The 22,884-nt window shown below is 42.7% G+C and overlaps 1 protein-coding gene across 6 annotated transcripts in view; it reads right to left on the bottom strand.

Annotated features, from left to right (window-relative positions):
- Positions 1–8,618: 8,618 nt before the first annotated feature.
- LIMCH1 (LIM and calponin homology domains 1) overlaps positions 8,619–22,884 on the bottom strand; it is a 189,829-nt gene continuing 175,563 nt past the window's right edge. For 3 of the 6 annotated variants that reach the window (XM_082482136.1, XM_082482132.1, XM_082482137.1), the window contains 7 exons: positions 22,717–22,853; positions 21,811–21,929; positions 19,877–20,000; positions 18,401–18,487; positions 15,341–15,449; positions 14,366–14,468; positions 8,619–11,818 (listed from right to left, as the gene is read on the bottom strand). In XM_082482136.1, coding sequence (XP_082338262.1) covers positions 11,793–11,818; positions 14,366–14,468; positions 15,341–15,449; positions 18,401–18,487; positions 19,877–20,000; positions 21,811–21,929; positions 22,717–22,853 — 705 coding nt within the window. In that variant the 3' untranslated portion in view covers positions 8,619–11,792. The remainder of the gene's footprint in view (positions 11,819–14,365; positions 14,469–15,340; positions 15,450–18,400; positions 18,488–19,876; positions 20,001–21,810; positions 21,930–22,716; positions 22,854–22,884) is intronic. The other 3 variants (XM_082482133.1, XM_082482135.1, XM_082482134.1) reach the window with 3 other exon arrangements.

The raw sequence follows: 22,884 nt of genomic DNA, 5'->3' as shown, positions 1-22,884 counted from the left end.
TTCCGAGCTCTGCAGTCACTATGCTAAAGTCACAGTGACTGTTAAATGCGTGCTTTTTAATAATAAAAACAACAATAATAACAATAATAACAATAATAACAATAACAACTATTATTATTAGTAGTAGTAGTATTAGTATTATTAGTAGTATTTTGTTTTGTTTTGTTTGGGTTTTTGTTATCCATACTGAGTTTTAAGCATCTTTATTGCCAGGTTGTCACCTAAATTAAATTCACTAGTGAAGACATTCTTGCTCTGGAAAAATTAGTTTCTCTGCCCGATTTATCCACTTGAGACTAGACATACAATAATATTTTTCTGCCTCACAGCAGTGTTTTTAAATCTCATTCAACCAACAACTGCAAAGTGCTTTACTCTTTTCTGGCGATGATGGGCTCTGTAAGCACCAGTCATTAAGTGTGTGAAGCACCCCACAGACTCCAGTCCCCCTTTTTCTGTTCCAGCTACTTGAAATATAGCTGAAAAACCTGTAAATAGTTGAAAACCTGAAAAACCAAATCTGGGTACCTATGCTTTCACACAAGGCCAGTGGGTCTGGGTGCCTGACTTGAGGTCTGCTAAAGATGCCTGCTTAGTTGGGGATGTGCAATCAGGTATCCTTGAAAATCCAGCTGTTTCCAAGTCCCTGGCGTTGGGTGCTCAGGTATTGTCCTATTCAAAATTATTCAAAATCTTGTTCACGTTATTTTATACTACTGCAATACAAAGGAAGTAACAGATATTTGTATTCAAGCTGCAGCTCAGCACTGTCAAAAGCGAGCCATCTTGCCTTAAAACAGTAAACAAATAACATGACGTTGTAGAATTTATTTCCTTTCCATGATGAAAAGTACTATGGCAGCCTGTGGAGAAATATGTCTTCTTACATTTGCCTCGCTAGCCACCATGATTTAATAAAGGTTCTCAGTGCAGCGTGCACACTGCTTTGCCACGTTTGGGCTGCTTCAACCATCTTATATTATTTACCCGCTTGTGCAGGTGTCCCCACGGCGGGCAGCGTCTGCCTGGTCGCACGCACCTTTCCAAAGCCCACCGGGCAGCGACCGTGTCTATTTACAGCCCTTCTAACTGCAAATGGAGCCGGGCCGGGCTGCGCCGCGCAGGGCAGAGCCAGCTCTGCCAAACTTGGCTCCTGTCGAGCTGGGACGTGCCCCAAGAGCACAGCTGGGTTTTAATTGCATGCAGGACAAAGCCGGGAAACTGGTGATGTCCTAAGTCGAGAACAAAAGGGGAGAAGAGGAGGGAGGTTATCCTCCCGCTCTACTCTGCCCTGGTAAGGCCGCATCTGGAGTATTGTGTCCAGTTCTGGGCTCCCCGGCTCAAGAAGGACAGGGAACTGCTGGAGAGGGTCCAGCAAAGGGCTACAAAGATGATTAGGGGATTAGAACATCTCTCTTATGAGGAAAGGCTGAGGGACTTGGGTCTTTTTAGTCTACAGAAAAGAAGACGGGATCTTATCAATACTTATAAATACTTAAAGGGAGGGTGTCAGGGGGATGGGAACAGTCTTTTTTTCAGTGGTTCCCAGTGATAGGACAAGAGGTAACGGGCACAAACTTGAGCATAGGAAGTTCCATCTAAACACGAGGAGGAACTTCTTTGCTTTGAGGGTGGCAGAGCACTGGCACAGGCTGCCCAGAGAGGTTGTGGAGTCTCCCACAGTGGAGACGTTCCAAACCCGCCTGGACACCGTCCTGTGCAACTGCTGTAGGTGACCATGCTCTGGTGGGGAGGTTGGACTAGATGATCTCCAGAGGTCCCTTCCAACCCTGACCATTCCGTGATTCTGTGATCCTGTGAAGAGCTGCAACTCCACCACTTACCCTTCCAGAGCTTGCTCCTTGCTGAAGTCATTTTTCCATCATAGGCACGCAGTTCCTGGACGTTATTTATCACAATTCTTCTGCATCTGACTATTCACCTTCTTCATTTTACCTTGCTTATAGCTGGTAGGAGCTAAATTTGATTACTTTTTACATGAAAGCTTACTAAGAACAGTGTAAGCCTTCAGCTCCTGGGTTAACAAGGCGTGAGGGTTGTTGTCGACTGGAAGTATGTGAAAATAGCCACATGCAGCTTCAGGTATAGAGGATGCTTGAAAAGCCTTGAAGCAGCAAAGAGAAACGCATTGTATTCATGCTGTAAGTGCATTTTAACCATTCAAGATGAAGTGAGATATTGAGAAAGCCAAGTATCGAATGATAATATTCCATCACAAACTGTTTATGTGCATCTATACCTTGCTCAATTATTTCGTCTACTTAACACACAGCCCCATGTGAAAAAAATACAGCTTTAAAGTTAATGCAGCACCAACATAAATTTGAACAGTATATAAAGAACCGCAATAGCTGTAAATGTCACCGTACATAGTCACCCAGGCTTTTTTCAAGATGTAAACCCAACTACACAAAAGATTCCCAGCTTGAGCAAGTCAAAAGCTTTCTCCTTCCCCTTCGCCCTACACACTGAAGTGAATCGCTGCGAAGGCAGTGCAGCCACCTGAGCTCCTCCATCTTCGGTTTATCCAAAGGTTTCTCAGAAGTCCATCATCGGCAAAGGTAATTTAACGAGGTAAGCCTGGCAAATGAAACTACAAGCACCATCCTCTTCTGTATAAAACACAGCACAGCGAATTCATCAGTTAGCCATGACAATGTTGATTCACTTAGGGAAAGCCTCTGTGCGTTGTTACCAGTCGGGGACACGCCTGACCCCGATATTGCAGAACCAATACTGTGGTAGATGGTATTTGCCACCGCAGGCCAAAAATACAGCTGTCACGATTTTTGTTGAGTGTTACTTCTAGTTTTGGTTATCAAACCACGTGCATTTATACTGGACTGTATGATCCGGTTAAGCAAAATATTCTTTTATACTACTCAGAGAAAAAAACCCTTAAAATTGACTATTTGCTAAGCACAGAAGGATATAAAAATTCTAATCAATAGTTTCAGGAGAAATAGAAGAAGAAATCTGCCAGCAAAGGTATGCAAGAAATAAAGACCTCTATTCCCCTAAAAAAGATTTGAAAAATGCAGCTGCTTTTCTGCAAGGTGAATAGAGCAGATTGTGCAGCAAAATCTTCCCATGTATTTTCACATCGCTGTGGGCAAAAGGACATTAGTCACTACCTTTAAAATAGATAATGGCTTTTCAACTGTTGTGTGCCCATGTGTATCTGTAACAAATGCTCTGAGAGATAAGAGCTTTGGCTGAGGCAAATGGATGAGAGTTGGGACCGGCTGATTTGCCTCCGCCGCTACTTCCCAGCTTTGCCATCAGCACCCATACACATGCTGAACACAGAGGTTTCATCCCCAGATAAGTGTTTGAAAGTGGTTTTGTGAGGCTGAAAATTAATTTTGAAATTCAGCTTTGGTCCACTGGAACAGACTTGTACTTGTATCAGTCAGCAGCACACTATGTCATAGTTCCCTTTTTGGTGTCACCCTGCCTTTTCCAAACTAAGAACACGCTACAAAATACATTTAGGGCTATTGGTAAGATACGTGTTAAGTGCTAACTGGCTTCGTTACATAAACGCTATCCTTTTATCCTTATATTTTAAACTCGGCCTAAGACCTGTGAATACTTAGAACAAGAATGCATTTCACAGCTCTATCATCTAACATTGCTCTCTTCACACCTGTCTAAAGCCTAACTGGGACATGGCTGGGCGAAGAGGGTTTGCAGGAGTCATGTGCGGCTTCAGGGCGAGGGTCTCCCCCAACCAGACTCAATAAGCAGTGCCTCTCGCTCTCTGGGGGACGGGCACAACACGAGCACTGCCCTCTGCCCAAGAGTGCTTCCAATATAAACCCGTGGATCCAGGAAGGACACCAAAAAGCTATGTCAAACGTGAACCAATCTAAATATTAAAAAAAACCCACAATCCTCCAAAATGTCAGTCCATGAAACATTTCAGAAAGCTCAGTTTCACCCTCAGGTTGGTGATGATCTGAGTGTTATCATCACGTGTCAGTCAGGAAAAGCTTTAAATTAAGACTTGAATAGTAGCACAAGTTCTACCACAGAAAGCCCACACTGAAATCTCGTCTACTTCAATACATTTGTATTAGTTACTAGACCATACAGACACCAAATCACTCAGAGTTCATTTTTCCTAAGGAAAGTTCGTAATTAGACTAAAAAAAATCTTTACATTCAATATAATTTGGAAAAATAACCACATTGTTTTCCTATGGTAATATTTACAAGTGGTCCCAAGAACGTGCATCTGGAGGTGACACCTCCAGTCTGAGTGACAGGGACATACTGAGAAACAGGAGGATTAGTGCAATGCCTCTCCCATGGACTTACTTAAGCATCTTCACAGTTTTATGAACCGTCCTGAAGGCAACCAAAGAGCACTTGGCCATAGAGAAGAGGGGGTGTTTATCGCAAGCACCTGAGTCCAGGTCCTTGGAACAGCAATTGTGACATTAACGTTAACACAGAGGTTTTGTCTGGTACATCCTCTTCATTTTCTGAGCTGGAAAAGATTTGATGACCCCACATCTGAGACCTTCCGGATATGTTTGCAACCTGTTTATCCTCATTAGCACCTGCGAGGTGTTCCTTCTAAGTATATATTCCATAAAGGTTCATATTCATATGAATATAGGTCTTTTAAGTGACTGAGGATGCTTTGAGACACAGCAATCGTGTCATGCCATGCTGGGGCATGACATCCCATCCTTGGGTGCCCGGTAAAGGCACGTGATTTTATTCTGTTGTGAAAGTCTTCTCCCAGGACGTATTTTAGTACTCTCTCAGCTAGGAGTGAGTACAGGAAATTTTCTCATTTGCAGAAAACATTGATCTTCGTGATCTTTATGCTGTTGAACCGATATAGGAATAGCACGACTGGCTAATATCTGTTGCATTGGTGATTTTGTTTCTGGGAACATAGACTAAATGATCATCCTGTTATCCAGTAATGCATATTTGTAAATGCCCTGAAAACATAGTTTGGGTATTTTTATGATTTTTTTTTTGTGGGCTCTTTAAACTACTGAAGGACTGATGGAACCAGTCCTGGCAGGAGGTGTACAAATATGAGAAGTTGGTAACTATATTTAGAGTCATGCAAAATTCTCTAGGAGAGTCTCAAAGTCTGAGTATACTGTGGCGAGCAACAGGGTTTCCCACAAGGTGTCACATGCCTGAGGTACAGTATTGCCAGAGATCCTCTTTGCCCTTCCACAAGAAATATGTCAGGTGCCAGGTGTCTTGTATGGAAAGTATGTTTTAGTGAGCTAGAGACTAGGCAAAAGATTACTTCGAGGAGCTATGTCATGTGTTACAGAATAAGCATCATTTGCTATCGGATATTGGTGCGTACCTTTTTGGAAGAAAAGGTTTGACCCAACAATCTGAGATGTTTTTTGTCCCACAAGGCCTAATGCTCTGCCCTGACACTCAATAGGGGAAGATATCAGGTGGTTTCCAGTGATGTGGATGGGTTTTCTCTGTTCCTGTGCTTGTCATTGGACTAATTTGTTGTCTATAATCGGAGGTCATAGACAAAAGGAATTTTAAAAGCCTGTTGACTTTTTTTCTGTTTGATAAATTGTTATTTCAAGGTAAGATTTGCATTTCTATTAATTTTGGTTTAGTTTCTGGACTCATACGACTGGCTTCTGCATGTTTTACGCAGCAGGTTACCTGCTTAGAAAAAAGGGCATCTGTGGACTGTGGCTGTGGCATTAGCTAAGAGAATTTGCAGTGTATCACATGCAGTGAAGCAGATGGACTCTACGGATGAGTTAACAGTGACTCATAAGATTGTCTTAAATAATGGATTTTTTTCCCCCCTAAATGGCTTAAAACCCCATATGCTTTGGGGAGGAGAGCTCCAATAGCTACTCTTGCAGAGCATGGGGTATTCAGTAAAGTCTACAGAGCAGCAGCTATAGCCTTGCAGAAGGGTAAGCATCTCTCTTGCATGTTTAACTCATGCTACATTTTATAACAAAGATAAACATGAAAACAGAACACCCCACTTCCCCCCAAAATACCAACCCCACACTGTACCGTGAGAAGAGCCACAGCCCAGCCTGTAAATTTTATCTCTGTTTTGGGCTCTTACTGCTTGCAAAACTTGAGCCGCTTCCAGTTTAGTCATTTCCCCTTATCAGGAAATTCAGATGAAATTACATTCCTACCGGAGGCTTTTAGAGGTATACAGGAGTCCTGTTTGCCTTTACAAGAGATGTATTTTTCAGGCCTCTTTTCTTTTTTTTTTTTTTCCAGCCAAGCGGTGGTCATCTGCTCACTTCCAGCGTCCACAACCCCTTCTGATTTTCACCACAGACGTGTCTCTGAAAATGAGCATTTTGCCATCTTGTTCCCCAGTTACCCATCTTTCTCTGCAAAGCAGAGACAAGGCGGGGAGAAAAGCGGGGAGAGTCCCCTCTCTGCAAAGTTTATTGAGTAAACGCTTAACCAGCTTCCCATTATCAGGAAGGAGATCCATCTGAGACCAAATCTTTGCTAAATTGGGCGGCAAGAACTGTACCTAAAGCTAATTTTCTAAACAAAGTGGTAGCTGCCTGCTTTTAACTATCCCCCAGAAGAGTTGTCTGGATAAGGATCAATACTCATGAGATGAGCGAGCTACTGTTGTTTATTACCTGTGCCTAGAGCCTCCAACAGCTACCAGCGCCCGGCTGCGTTCACTGATACCTCTGCACCAAAACACTCGCTAAAGAGAGAAAACAAAGAGCAAAACAAAGTGTGTGTGTGGGGGAGATGGCTGGACCCCGGAGCGAGGGCGCAAATGAGGGAACAGAGCCCTCGTCCCGCCTGGCTGTGATGGGGGAAAGCGGAGGGATGGAGGCATCGCACCCGGACGGGGTGGGGAGGAGGCACAGAGCTCTCCTGGGCGATCCGGCACGCACATGGGCTATCCTCTGCCCCCATGGCTGAGCCTCAGCTATCGCAGCCCTCTCCCCTCCCGCACCACCCCCCGTTTCTTCCATATGCCCCCAGCCTCATCCCGCTGCTCGGCAAGCCATCGTCCTCTCCGGGGGCATGCCGAGGCCCTCTTAGCAGGATGGTCTCCCTCAGGGCCCTCCTGGCAGCCACTGCCACCTGCAGACCTGCTGGCGAGGTGAGCAGGTGATACGACTCCCCTTTTATAAGGTTCGTGGAATTATTTTGGCATTAAATCAGTGCTGGTGGAGTGCACCACCGTCAGTGCCCTTTTAGCATCACAAACAGCTGTGGACAGGTCAGTGCTGCCAGGCCACATTCACAAGAAAATAATTAAAAAACAATCATACCAGGATTTCCACCATTTTGCTTAGAATCATAGAATCGTCTCGGTTGGAAGGGACCTTTAAGACCATCAAGTCCCACCATCAGCCTAACACTGCCAAAACCACCACTAAACCATGTCCCTCAGCACCACGTCTGCCCGTCTTTTAAATACCTCCAGGGGTGGCGATTCCACCACTTCCCTGGGCAGCCTGTTCCAATGCCTGACAACCCTTTCAGTGAAGAAATTTTTCCTAATATTCAATCTAAACCTCCCCTCGTGTAACTTGAGGCTGTTTCCTCTTGTCCTATCACTTGTTACTAGCAAGAAGAGGTTGACTCCCACCTCTCTACAACTTCCTTTCAGGCACTTGTAGGGAGCGATAAGGTCTCCCCTCAGCCTCCTCTTCTCCAGGCTAAACAATCCTGGTTCCCTCAGCCCCTCATCACAAAACTTAACTCACAGAGGTCACAATCACCAAACCCATGCTTGCCTGGAGCCCAGCAACTTTTGCGCAGAGCTGCTGAAGCAGAAATAGCCTCCTGCCTGCCTCCAAACCCAGCCTCAGAGCAACCTCCAGCGGCAGCCAGCTGTTCCTGCAGACATGGCACCCACGCATGCCGCCGGGCACCCCGGTGTACCTCCGCCACCACAGTGCAACGCTGGCTCCCTGTCCAGAGATGTACAGGCAGAAATAATCTAAGACCACTACCGTTTCCATTAAGGCACTGGGATAAAAATCTGCCTTCCAAAAATTAAATTGTCAGTACTTCCCCATGACTCATCTAACAGCCGAGATGCGCTTCTGGCACAAACCCAAACCCGTCATCCATTGAAGACCCAATTAAAAGGAAGAAAAAGAGGCAGTTATTAGTTTAAAATTTTGTGTGAACTTTCTGCTGGTTACTGCTGAAGTCACGCACTTGTTGAGATTCAAGAATCAGTGCAGCACACGCAAAACTAAGCACAAACTCAAGCATCTTTGCTACGCAGAAATGGAATCAACCAAGCGCATATTTAGCTTTCCAGTACATGAAGTGTTTTATTCAGTCAAAGTCTGAGCCACAGTCCAATGGCATCAGTGAAAATCTGAGGACTTTGGGTTCGACTCACAGAAAGCCACCTCCGCTCATGTTTTACCACAACAGCCACATGTGCTCTTGGAAATACTCGGCTACAGCTTACAGTAGCAATCCGCGGGGTATTGTCCCATCTCATGTATGTCTTTTTTAGTGTCTCCTCTCGTATATGAAGTCTTGTGGAATATAGCTTGGTTCAGCCTACCCCAGTCACGCGGAAGCTTTTACCAGCGGGATATACACACTCGGCAATCCAGTTTCACAGACACATCGCGTGCAATAGGAGAAATTAGTTATAATAAGTAAAATCAACACCACCAAAGGTAATCAACATTTTATTTATAAACATACATTTACTATAAAAGCTGTTGCATTTTAGACAAGTTTTCCTAATTTCCAGAGGCATTTTAGAATAAATAAAATAAAGGAAAGATTAGCATAATCGGTATTTAACATTAGCCCCGGGTAGGACAGCAATCCTTGTCCTTGAATGGACATGCAGATTAGGATGGTCCCCTTCTGGTTCACCAACCTTTAGGACATTCACCGAGAACTACAGATGGATTGCACCAATAACACTACATTGCAAGAGTAAGGAAAAAATACACCAGGGAAAACGGGGTTGTGAAATACAGATGGGCTATGACACCTGTTCAGGTTCTCTGAAGTAGTAAGAGGCTAAATAAATTCTGAAACATCTAAAACCCATTACATACATTGTACTTGCTTAGCAATATTTCTTGCAACAAATACATTTACATTGCAGTTCAATTGCAGTAAAGCGTTATTTTTTTTTTCTGTGCTCAAAGGTCCTGATAAGAAATGTATCATATTTATGTGTTTAAACTGAAAAAAAAAACCAGGGAGGGGGAAGATCTGAGCCTGAATGAATTTGCCATGTAAAACTCCGAAGGAAATATATAAGCAAATATAAGCAGTTGGCGAGTACAATTTAGCAAACTGTTGAAAATTAGCCTGTGCTGGTGAACAGATGCTCATGAGGGGGGAAAAATTGTCGTCTGAGAAAGCCGCTTCATTTTGCTGTACATACAATCAAACTTCACTAAAACATGCATATCTGAAACTAATTGATAGACACTGGGATCACTTTCTAAGCAGCTTCAGAGACCCAGTGGTGTGTCCGCAGTGCGATGCATGCCCCCACCCCACCCACCGCCCATGCATTTTAGTCCCAACCATGCTCCTACACCCTTCAGGCACTCCCCCCTATGTCAACGAGAAGCAGCTCTAATCTCTGTGACACACAACCCTTTTATACACTTGGGGACCGATTTGCACATCTAAACTCTACCACATAGGTGACGCGGTGTTAGTGACTCACACCAAATAGACGCACAAGCATGCACGGTCTTGTTTAAAAATCAGGTCCAGACATCATATATTCGCATATCCTTAATGCAGCACATGGAATTATACAGATGTACAAAGTCGGTTATAAAATCTGCTTCTTGAATTTCCATGTTACGCATTATTTGCGGGAAAATGCTATGATGACCACGTGCAAAGTGTAAGCATCCTGGTTATCAAAACCCTTTAACAGTAAACCACGCAGATGGTTAATCAAAATATTGGACGTCACTGTTTTATTTCCAAAACATATTTGTGATTTTTTATTTTTATTTTTTTAAAAAATATTCCCCAGGTGAAGTCCATGAAGGACTCCAGCTTTTTGGATTTATTGCATCCATAAGTCATCGGTTGACTGTGTGCAAGAGCTTTGCATTTTCTAAGGCACAATTTTAAGGAAGTAACATGTAACTTTCCAGCAGATAGTCACAATGTCCTCCAGTGACAACATCGTACATGGGTTTTCAAGGACAAGCAGTTTTGCATGGGTATGCAACTCACATGCAAACAACTGTCTAGTGTTTAAATAAATAGTTGCTAGCTATAGAACAACTCAAATTTATTGCTTCCCTAATAACCACTTCATTCCCATTTACCAACACATCAAAAGACAATGGATGTGCACATAGATTAAATAAATCTATCAATTTAGCTTTATCACGAATTTAAGGCAGAATAAGTAGATATTTTTTTCCCTTCCATTTTAAGTTGCATCATGAACTGCTAAAAAGGGATATTTCCAATAACTGTTTACCAAACAGTGCTAGGATATTTCACACTTGTAACACATCCCCTAACTTTGTCTGCGGATTGCAGATAAAGTGACGCAGCTCCGACCGCTGTTTCAAGGAGCTGCTGGATCACTTCAGTAAGGAACACATGCTTAATCAAAAAGCACAAAGGAAAACTGGCCCAAGCACAGGCAAATTAAAGTTTTTTTGCCTACCACCACCAGCTTCCTCCCTGCCCGCCTTCCGCGCTCCCGGGTTTTGCTGACTTTATTGGGGTGGGTGCACGGAGGAACACAGGTTCAAGGCTGTTTAATTCCCTGCTCTGGAGGGCATCCACACCACACGCGTTTCTCCGCACGAGATTTCAATCAACCGTAACGTTTGCAAGCGAACGAGCAGATCTCAAAACCAACGCGGACCATCGGTGGGCAAGTTACGTGCCAAAGAGAAAAGCTTCGCCCTAGCATCAAACCGCCGCGCGGAGACTCGCAACTCGGCTGCCTCCGCCCACGCGGCCGCCTCTCCCCCACATCACCTTTCAGCGAGTTTAATAACAACACGGGCTGCTGAACTTAGGAAGAAGGATTGCTCCTAATGGGAATCTTGCCATTGTTAACGGTATGCAGTCTTTAGGTTTAATGAAGAAATCTTTATTTGAGAGAATATTAAGCTATAGTCACGAACATTACTTGAGGTACACAAACAAAAAATCCTATCACTAAAGGTGCAATAATTTATTTGTATAACTCCTACCCTCCACTGAAGGTAATATAAACACAAAATGCTTCAGAATTACAGGTTGTATTATCAAACTAGTCTCTGTATAAAAAAAGTTATAGCTTCAGTTATAACAGAGAAGTCGTGCTGTGATGTTTAGTTTTTCAAATGCACTGATTAGATACTATCTTAAAATTACTTCTCAGCTCGAGTTGGCATATTCTATAAAGGTTCTGTAAACTTAAACATTTTAATTCCTAGAAATATTAAAACAAAACAGCTTTATTGCATGTTTATTTTCTTATTACTTTCAAAAGAATAAGGTAACAGACTGGAAATCATAAGCATACCTGAAAGGTGGGATTTTTTTAATAGTACTTAGGCTCTGCCTTCCCAAACATGGTCATACGTATTTTGCAAATTTCTTAAGAAAGGGAAAACCCAACATATTGCGTTTTAAAGGAGCAGGTGCAGCGTTTTTATGGGTTTTTCAAAATGAAATGAGAGCCATGATGTCCATGGATTCAAACTCTTACAAGTGATTGTCTGGAGGCAGCCGATACATATGAGAAGAGAGTTCCTTCTTGAAAGTTATTAGGTCTGAAAGTCATGTCACAATGTAGTTGGCTGTCCAGCAGCTGGGTAAAACAAAACCAAAACAAGTCATTAGCTGACAAATTTTAACAAACATACACAGGCTTTTCCTTGTGTGATCTCTACAATTCAGAAAAACCGCATCTGGAAATCTGTATCGTTTGCGCCCTGCTGCTCTTTCCTCCTGCAAAGCTGGGCCACGAACTGCAAAGGATTCAGCATAAATCCCGTGGAAATATATTTTCCATGCCAGATGGACAAACGCATTCTGCATGCACTCTTATTTCATTTTACTCCCAAAGTACTTGCAGGTACATTTACTTTCAGACTCTGCAGTGGCAAAACAGTAAAAGCAAAGGCCTGATGAGTCATCTTTAGCTGTGCCTGGTTTGTGATACATGGTAATACAGAGCCCGTGTGTTATTTGGCCATACGGGGAATCTTACGAATTTACTTCTTGCCTTTGACTTCGACACTCACAAACCTGTAACTATTCCCCGTGGTTGACGCTGGACACCGAGTTCCCCTCCTTGTGAGGTTTTGTTGTAGAGAAATGAAACCAATAAAACCCCATCCACTGTTATTTGAAAAACAAGTATTTTGGACCCTGGACCACTATATAATCTTTAATGCTTTTCTCCCAAAGGTTTTGATAATTTACTTTGAAACAGAATCATCCACAGTTTCAAATAAGCTTCTGGCAGCCAAAACTTTTCATCAAGATGTCCGTAAGTATCTCAAAACAATACTGATTAATTCTGGGTTGGTCAGAGACTGTCAGTCTGCGCAGTGCTGCACAGGTTTTCAGATGTAGCCGCAGGGGCAGGAAGGCATGAGCTGTGCAATCAAGCAACTGATTTTATATTTAGCATCAGACTTCCCGGAACTGAAAGGCGAACCACTAAAATTGAGCCAGTTTGTTCTTAATTTCAGACCTGGAGTCTGTCAATTTCTAGTTAAGAATGAGCAACTAACCATATTGGCAGTTCTATCAAAGTCAGTCCCTTTGAAACTGTCATCAAGAGCCAGTGTAACTTAAATTCAACTAATTCCCATTTTGAGATTTTGCATGAGAAGTGAACACAGCAGGAAGAGGCAATTTGTAGGAAAAAAACCCAAACCCTTGCCATTATTATTCTTCAGGAACCATACATTTCCTCAGAACCTATTCCCTCTGTCATGGACCTGGTCACCGTTGTGGTAGGGATGCACAAATGCAAACCCTTACTGCACAAAACACTGTACACAGCTCTGTACTGCATTTTCTAGCACTGCTGCTGTAGAAATTATGTTGGAGGGGGTGACTTCTACAGCATATAAGATGATAAATAATTTATTTGAGCCTCCATCTATCCTTAGGGGACCTCACTTTTTACTTAAGCAAAAAGGATTAAGAAGAAAAGGAAAATACGACTTCTATCACCTTTCTCTCTTTTTTGTGTCAAGACTGATGTGCAAGCGTGCATTTTAAGGGTCAGGACCTCATCCACATGAGAAAGGTTTATAGTATCAAGCCTGAAGGGGAAAAACTATTTCTAAATGTGTCAGGTTAAATAAATAATAATAAAAACTTGCTAACATGTCTTAGCAGAATTTTAAAAAATATCACCAAACAAATGGTTATACAATAGCACCCTCTAGCTCTGCTGGTGGGGAACTATATTTCTCCTGAAAAAGGAGGAAAAAAACCCAACTGCTGGTTATTGTGCTGGCAAAGGTAGGTAGGTATCTTTCCTACTCCTGGATTTCTACAGCCACTGCTTTTGAGAGACAAGACGGGAAACAGTAAGTGAAAAGAGCTCTACATCTCCGCTTATCAGTTAGGACTGTAGGCCGTGAATATACTAAACAGTAACATGTAACAGGAAGGCAGTGATTGTTCCCATGTTTTTTTCCTGCATCTTCCTGTTTTCCACAAAGCAGAAGCCAGCAGGAGCACTGCCCATCTCCTATCACTGCTGACTTCGGGGTGAAGCTGAAATGCTCTAGCAATTTGGTATCAGTCACAGAAACCCAGGACTCAGGAGGGCATTCAGGTGAGCTGCTCTAAGGCAGAAAAACGCATCTAGTTTTTTTCTGACGTGCAATTGTCTGGCTCATACTTCAAAACCTGCAGCAAATGACACTTTAGCACTTGTCTGGGGAAACCAACAAAAGGATTCATTACGAGTTACAGAATGTTCCTAATATTTTACATAACCATTTCGTCCACAAAGGGAGGCCTGGAGACATATAAAATGGGAACTTCTCCAAACAAGGCCCATGGTCCCAGATCTACACTGGCTCATGTGATGTGACAGATCCAAGCCTCCAGGACATACAATATATGTGCACAGTGGAGGAGTTCACATTTATGCACAGAAACAGCCTTTAAAGTCTAACACTGTTGAGCAAAGATCCTCTGGGAAAGACTTAATGGGCTTGGAAATCTTTTTTGATACAAGAGGATGATTAAAACGGCATGGGAAGGTTCCCCTTCCCATGGCAAAGCTATGCCTGAGTGGTAAAGCCAGGAGACAAACCCACCGATTATAATCATGGCAACAGCATTGTTAGAGTTCATCGTCCTTCGGACAGGATTTGGTACTTACTTCTGGATCGGATATAACAATCATTGCAGTTAAGAAGACCATTTCTAATCCTGACATCCGTCCCACTAGCTGCGTCTCCCAGCTGTCCCTTGCAAACACCACACTGTCAATTGAAGAACAGAGAAAGTAAGAGAGACCATGCCCTGTCACAACTCTTCTCAAATTCTGACTTTTGTTTCAATAGTTCTTGGAACAGTGAGAAAAAATAACCCCCCAGAACCCAGTCCATACTCCTACGGAGCACTGCAAATCAGTGAAAGGTTTCTTTTAGAGCCAACAGTATTTAGGAATGGATTTCAGCAGTCTTCACTTACACAGAAGTGAAGCCTAGTAATTTTAAGTGACATTTCTGACGGACGAAGCTTAGAGAGGCCAGAGGTTTAGCTTGGGTAAATGTCTAAAAAAAATAATAAAAAGGCTTCATGAATGTCTAATATCAATTGAGCCAGAGATAATGGAAATGGTCACTGTGTTCTCTAGAAAACACTATCCCGAGTCATTTAAAGACTGAAACCACTCAAAACCAGTCAAGACGTATTTCTGTTGAGAGCTCTGGTGAAAGCCAGAATACATCATCCATTCCACAGTCAAAGCTTTCCAACCACGGGTCAGATCAAAGATGGCTTTGGGACTGACCAGGTTTTTTGGAAAAAAGAAGAAGAAATCACAAGGTAACGAATATTATATTTAAAAAAAACAATGAGTACAACAGGGAAATTATATGATGCTTCCCTCTGTAAGTGAGGAAGCTAAGTTTGCTTGCTAAATCACAGGTTTTAGTCCAATTAACATGTCTGACAGCAAAATAACACATTAGCTGCATTTCTTCCACTTCTCTACAAACAAACAAACACACACACAAACAAACATACATAACAAACATGCAAATCCCTTGGTCCTCTCATTTACAATTTCACATCTCAATATACTCTCTCCTCACACTTGGTATTTTTCTTAATAAAGCAAGAGACGTACCCTGAAGCACTGAATATGGAAATAAAGACCGAGCGTTTCAATAATCATGGCAGCTCCTTTTCCAAGAGGAAGCCCACAGGTAGAACAAAGCTTCTTTCCACTGACAGACCTAGGAGACAAACATGACTTTAAGAAAACAGAGCAGCAACTGATGCTAAAATGCAGCCAAATGTTTACACAGGTTTGCAGTGAGGGACAGGATGGGAGGAAGGGCCACAAAGATGACCAGAGGGCTGGAGCACCTCTCCTATGAGGAAAGGCTGAGAGAGTTGGGGTTGTTCAGCCTGGAGAAGAGAAGGCTCTGCAAAGACCTTATAGCGGCCTTCCAGTACCTAAAGGGGCCTGGAAGCTGGGGAAGGACTTTTTACTAGGGCATGTAGTGATAGGACGAGGGGGAATGGCTTCAAACTGGAAGAGGTTAGATTTAGATTAGCTATTAGGAAGAATTTTTTCACTTTGAGGGGGGTAAGGCACTGGCACAGGTTGCCCAGAGAAGTTGTGGAGGCCCCATCCCTGGAGGTGTTCAAGGCCAGGCTGGATGGGGCTTTGAGCAACCTGGTCTAGTGGGAGGTGTCCCTGCCCATGTCAGGGGGGTTGGAACTAGATGCTCTTAAAGGTCCCTTCCAACCCAACCCATTCTATGATTCTATGAAGGAGCATTAGGGGGTTGCACATAAATACACATTGACCCTTCAGCCATGTTGCTGAATCAGCCTGCACGTCTGCCTCGCAGACAAGCGAGCAGAGGACTTAAAATGCTTGAATGCACACCAGCTCAGACCCATTTCCCTGCCAGTCTGCCGTGCTAGATCAAGGGAGATGCAAGCCTCTTAACAGAGACCCAGATGGCAAGGAACCATGCCTGTGGATTACCCAGACTCAGTCAATGCCACAGCGATCAAAGCAGATATTCATGTGAATTACCTAAGCCAGATTCTCAGCCTGGAAAAAATTCAGGTTGTTTGCAAATAGGTTTGCTTACTGGAAGTCCGAGGGCAGGGATGCTGCTCTTACACCCAAACAAGCTGGCGAAGTCAGTAGGAGCAGAGTAATTGCAGTAGCACAGACCAGGCACCAGGCACTCGCTAACTAATTTTAGCCTATGCTGCTGCAGCTACAGGCCTGTTAGTACTCCAAATAGTTAGAGGAAAGCTGAAATCAGATCCCCATCTGCAATGCAAAAATACTTCAACTCTCTCCTTAAGCTTCAGTCCTGTCTAGACCTTTCTAATCAGGTGTCCCTGCCTATGGCAGGGGTGTTGGAACTTTATCTTCAAGGTCGCTTCCAACCTAAACCATTCTATGATTCTATGATCAACTGGGTGAGGGATCAGGGCCCCAGGAATAACCAGTACGCTTTTTCAAAATGTTTTTAATGGCACTGCAGGTGTACTCTTGTACGTCTTCCACGCTCTTCCCTTCTCACCTGTCTGCCAGCCTGCCAGAACTGATGCTCGTCTAGTGAGACAAACCTAAGACCAAAAGGGATCCCTTGTCATCTGTCATCCATGCGTTTTTCAGCCAGGGCTGAAAGCGGGAGAGGAATTTCAGGATAATTCATAAGTTTCAAAAAGATGCTTTGATGAAACTGTACACAGGCAAGCAAGTTTACAATATCGTGCTTTATGGTTTTGGTGCAACAACATAATAAGCCACCAAGAGAGATGGATCTCAACTTCATCATGATAAAAAAGCCATTAAAAAAAAAAAAGAGAAAATGAAAAAAGAAATTGAAGCAGCAGAAAGACTCATCATGACCATAAAACTGTCCTTATTTCCATCTAATCTCTGTCATTCCTCAGCCCATCATTCTTTATCCCATCATGTACAGTGACAGCCCAGGCACATCACTGTCTTGTTGCTTCATTTTCTTTATTCCTTTCAGAATAACTTCCCTGGTTTCTTCTCTTCCCCTACAACCTTAAGCCTTCTGCTCCCATCCCTCTGTGTTATTCTTAAGTCCATCTTTGTTTTCTCTTCTCCAGTATCAGAGTTATCATAAGGACAAGTTAAAGTGTTAAATCAAAGAATTTGGGATTTTTTTTTTGAGTTGTTTTCTAATGTTTTAGAGGAACAATGAATTACATTCCATCCATTATTTCAAAAATTAAGATTTATTTCAGGAAAAAGTCTTGGAAAAGGGTCTCAGATCAGGATATAAGTACTAAGTAATATGATGTAGCTATCAAGACTAGCTTCATGTAGCCAAAAATGATCTGCAATCCCACCAAAACTGCAACTACAATTAGCAAAACCAAAAGAAATTGCTCACATAAAAAATTCCCATTAGTTTCACATCAATGCAAACGGCTTCAGAAGGAGGGCTTTGCTATGAAACATGAAGAAAAATGTTATTTAAACAGAAAAAAAAACCTGCTATGGCTTCTGTGTTGTATGACTTCACCCTATTTAATGAGCCAACTGGTTTTAATACACCCCAAATTATCAGTGATTCTATCAGGTTACAGCTAACATTTATTTAGAGTTTAGTACATATATCTTATTGAAAGCTGCACAGCTCATTGCCTGAGAGAATCAAATCTCCAGCACGAATGCAGGCAAACTAAAAAAAAAACCAACCAACCAAAACCCAGCAAAATAGCAAAATGCATTTCAAGCTTGGAAATTAAGGGAAGGATTTTTTTCAAATCAGTAAGTGCTGAAATGTCAGTCAGTGACAACATCTAGAACATACCTTACTCCTCAGCATGTGACTATTCACAACGAAGACTATATCCTTTGGCTTAAGTGCTCTAACTCACGCTTTACTGCTTACTTTGACTGGGGCTTATATTATCCCATTTCAATTTCAGTAAAATTTCAATGATCAAGCAGAGTCCTACAGCTGCTTTCTGAACTGTGTTATTTTAAAACACAACAGTACTGCTGAAGTAGGCAAGAAATACAGCAGAGGGAGCTATATGTTTATTATGTGGATGGTTATGAATTGCAACGTTTAGAAGAATTAATAGCGCATGCACATAATAGTAGTTTGATTTACACCGCAGCAGTTCACCAGCGACTACAAGAGGTATTCGGTCTGCAAAATTCCTTATTGACCTTTTGTACCTGTTGGGTGACTGACTCGGAGCAGCAGGAGAGCAGGGGGATGACGGCCCGGACCGGAAATTCTCATGACAGCCTGCCCTAAAATACAGGAGAGAAAATGCGTTACTGCAGCTGAAGAACAAGTCAAAACAGAGGTTTTGTATGGAGAAATTCCAGCTGATGGATTTCAGGATTCCCAGCACTAAAGATTTTATCTAAAGAAAACAAGGTATAAAACTGCTGTCCGCTGCCATTTTGACACAATGAAAAATAGCACGTGTTTTTTGGTTCGGAGTCTCGATCTGCTTGCTACTGCTCCGTCAGACAGCTCACAAGGTAATCAGCCCTGTGCAGGCTCCTGCCCACCTATCAACCCAACGTAGCTCACACCGTGATGAAGCCAAGGCACAACGCCTTGTGCTTTCTTGTTGCCCGGGGGATGTGCTCAGAAGCACACTGGTATAGAGCGGATGTGGGGTTGTTGATGGAGGGTCTGTGCCCTTTACTGAGTAAAAAGGAACCTACAAACACTAAAAAATGGTTTCTTACTATTTGTACCCCTTCTACACTACTGTTTGTACCCATTCTACCTCACCATTTTGGTGAGAAAAAACATGCATGTTTCATGTTATCAGAAATCATATGATCGATTCAACCTCTCACTGCTCACAGCTGTTTACAGATTAAATACCAATTTTCTCAAACACACATGAGCAGTGTGTTATGAGGATCAGATAATCAAACCTCAATCCACATTAGTTTTGACTGGATACAAGCTTCACAGAGGTAACATGTATTTTGCAGGAGACTGCGTTCATATATATGCTAATAAAAACAGACCTTCCGTTCTCATTACGTAGGTACACTTTTTGCAAATATTAGGTAAACATATCCCTTGTTTACTGAAAAAACGGTGTTACTTTTTAGTAATGCTCACTCAAAAACCCAAGGCAAAGCATCAGAGAAAAAAAAAGCTCACCAAATTTATAGCAGGAAGAAAATGCTAATCCCTATGTATCTTCTTTTAAAAGCTATAATCCTTAAAGAACTAGAAAATAGCAATCAGTGTGTGTTTAGAAGCTGCAGAATTAAGCTCTTGGATACCAACTTCAAAGAGGCAGACTTCATCTGACATTCCCACCCTGACAGTCAGCCACTTCCTAGCTGTAAACGTTTGTCTCAGGGACTTAAAACAAATGAAGCACGTGAACAGTTACACAGGTGAGCGTTTAAAGAGCTAAGGAGAAAGACAACAGAGAATGGCAAGGAGGAGGTGTCCTCCCTTGTGAAACCAGTCACTGGGGTACCCGTAATGAGAAACAAAGTGGATAAATGTTGGCAGTCTTGGTGGGAAAGCCAGGAATCAAAGGTGTCTGCAGGACTACCCAGGAGACTTAACTGATAAAGAATGCTGAGTAGGAACATAAGGGAGAACAGAGTGAGCAGGACTTCTCAACGTCTGCAATGACCTTTATTTTACGTTCTCACCTCCTCGTTTCTCCTGCGGAGCTCAGCTGTTGTCCCGCACTCTGGCCCAGGAACGGTCTCTGCCGAATGTCCTCTGCACGATGCGGGGACTGCTTTGTCAGCAACTGTTGATTCCAGGAGACATCTACAATGGGAGGTGGGGAAATCTCAACACTTGTCATAAAATGCTTTTGTCAATACTTATAGACCAGCATAGCTTGTGCACGCACCATAAAGGAGACACGAGATATACTGTTACTTTAAGTTCTCAGAAACCCCACGCAAAGTCAGAGGCAGGCTCTCCTACACCAGAAGACCTCTATGGGACAATGTCTCCCTGCATTACCTTTGCATACGCATGACCGGCCCTGCTGCTGAATCTCGGTTTCTGAAGGGGGAAAGGGAGAGTCACACAACCTTCCACGAGTAGCACTTGGGAAAATAAAGCATTTCTGTCCTAAGGAAGGAAGCATCAGAGAGACAGAAACTTCCTGCGGTGCCTGGGGATCCAAACTTCTCAATAGGAAGAGTTAAGAGGAAGGTGGGGTATCACTGCTCTCCACGAGCCTACTGATAGACAGAATTCTTCCCTTGTAATTTCCTTCTGCGTGTCAGATGGTTGCACAGGGCTCAGTGACAGTAACAGCCTCCCAGCAACACGCAATGATCTGGGTGATGCCTGTGGAGGTCGGCCACCCCATCTCTGAGACACAGCGCACTGCCTGGATCCTTCCAGACAAATTTTGTGGCTCACAGGCTGGGGGGAGCCTTACCCTGCCATGCACCAAGCACCTGGTTTAGAGGAGAAGAAAAACTTTACTGGGGGCTATGAATGGCCCGTTGCTTATTTTTGGTATCAAGACAAAAAAACCCAAACCAACCCTAGTTCTGACTAGTTTAAGGACTTAAGGAGAGAGCAAGGATGTGATGCTTTAAGGGGATAGAAAGGAGCTGTCAGACTATTTATAGGGGACCAAGCTGATGAAGAGAACCTAGAAAAAAGCCTGATTAGCAGAAGTTAAAAACTGTCAAACCTTTGAAGTTTGCTTAATCACTACTACAAATCCACAAGGATGGATTGCTGGATAATATCTTCTACTTACTTTATTTGAGCAACCTTTATCAAAGCACTAGGAATACAATAAAATCGTGCCAGGGAAAGCAAACCTGTTGAGTTTAATAAATTGAATTTGCATTTGGAGTAATCCATAGGCATTTCATTTTTTAGAATAAGCAATTTTTATGCTAGACTGCATGCAAAAATCTAAAACTTGATTTCAAAATCTACATTTGCTTTCTGTCTTTAGTCCTACTTACTTACTTTCCACTCTTCACTTGTGTTAGATAGTGATGCTAAATTAGGGAATTTGCCTTTTTTTAGGGTGACCCTGTTGACAGCAATGCTTTGGGGAAATTCCTTCATTCAAAAAACATGAATACTTATGGGAGCTTAAAAACTCTATTAATTTTAAATGTCATCAGACATGCCTAATGACAAAATTGAGATGGGTGTCACTTTAGACTTGGCTTGAAAAGGTTACACATCACGGGTAGTGATTTTTACCACACTGAAACGGACATAAAGAATCTAATTAGCTATCAAAACACAAAATAAGTGTTAGAAACATGTTTTCTGTATCAAGACAAATCCTTTATGTGTGTAAGATTATGTAAAAGATGGAAGATAACTGTGTTTAACTACTGCTGTGAACATGAGATTCTTACCTGCAGCTGAAACGCTCACCTCTGATGAAAAGAAGATTTTAAATTTCATCTTAGCATGTTTATCTTTACTAAAAGAAAACAACTTTTGGATCTGAGACATTCAAATTTTGAAGATATACATGTACTGTCAATTTCCAAAATTCTTTGAGTTAGATTTCAAGCCACTGTAAATACCCATGAGCTTTCTACTTGGAAAAGAGTACATGTGCATGAAGAGTCTTCATTCTCACCCTGAGTCAACGGCAGATTCAGCCTGGCAGGCGAGCTGCGCTCCATCACCTGGTGCTCCTGTTCACCTCCTTTCAAGATACCCGTCTCCGCGTGTCCTGAGAGCACTTTATTTCCACTGCTGATAAAAATAAGTCACATTGTATAAATAATGCCAGGAAAAATTCCACCTAGAATATAATGGCAAAATCAGACTTTTGAATATCAGTCTCTTTTTTTGCAACAAGATTTTTGTTATCGTGTCAGCAATGACAAAGCAATATACAGTCATGGATTAACAAGCCTCCAAACACGCCAAGTCTTCCTGCTTCCCTCACACACCGCCACTTACACGCATGGAAGATCACTCCAGATTCGTGGAAAATGGCTTATTTTCCAGAGAAACACCTTTTCACGGCATTCTCTATCCAGTGTTCAGCATCATCACATGCTTCTCGTCTTTGTGAAAGCTGTTATTAGCAGTTGGGCAAAGACCAGGACTTTGAACACCATCTGGCAAGTTAGGCTACCACACTTCCAAGATAGCCAGGCAATCTCACACACATTCTGAGTGAAAGCAGCTACCGCTCCTTTATTCCTCCAAACGGCTTGTGAAGCTTGTACACAAGGCACAGTGCAGTGACGTACAGAGATGGCTGAGCTATCTGAGCTCCGATCTGGTTGATGTGACGGTTTCAGCAAAGCCATATGCTGAAAAGGCAAGTCTTCCGATACGCAAAGCTAGCACCGCACATCGCCATACATGCCTAAGCCTTCGGCAAGTGAATATTGATCAGGATATATTACAGCTATCACCAGGCCACCAGATGCTGATGCTCCAGCATCAATCATGGGCAGATGCGACATCCCAGAAGCCTACGGAACACAAAGCTGCACAGGGCTAAGAAATACTCAGGCTTGATCCATACCTCCTCTTTTCTTGCCAGAGTTCATTTTCCTTGCTTTTCAGAGACGGCATACTGTCCTGCTCCCAGAGCAGCTTTTTCTGCCTTGTACCTTCTTTTTGTTTGCCTTCTTCTGGAGAGCTGTTTGAATCAGTTGTGTTCTAGAAGACAGCAGGGGAGGGAACAAGGAGC

The sequence above is a fragment of the Vanellus vanellus genome (assembly GCF_965231255.1).
Source record: "Vanellus vanellus genome assembly, chromosome: 4".
Taxonomy (NCBI): domain Eukaryota; kingdom Metazoa; phylum Chordata; class Aves; order Charadriiformes; family Charadriidae; genus Vanellus; species Vanellus vanellus.
Note: the sequence above shows the minus strand (reverse complement) of the source record. Positions and strands in the feature narration are given on the sequence as shown.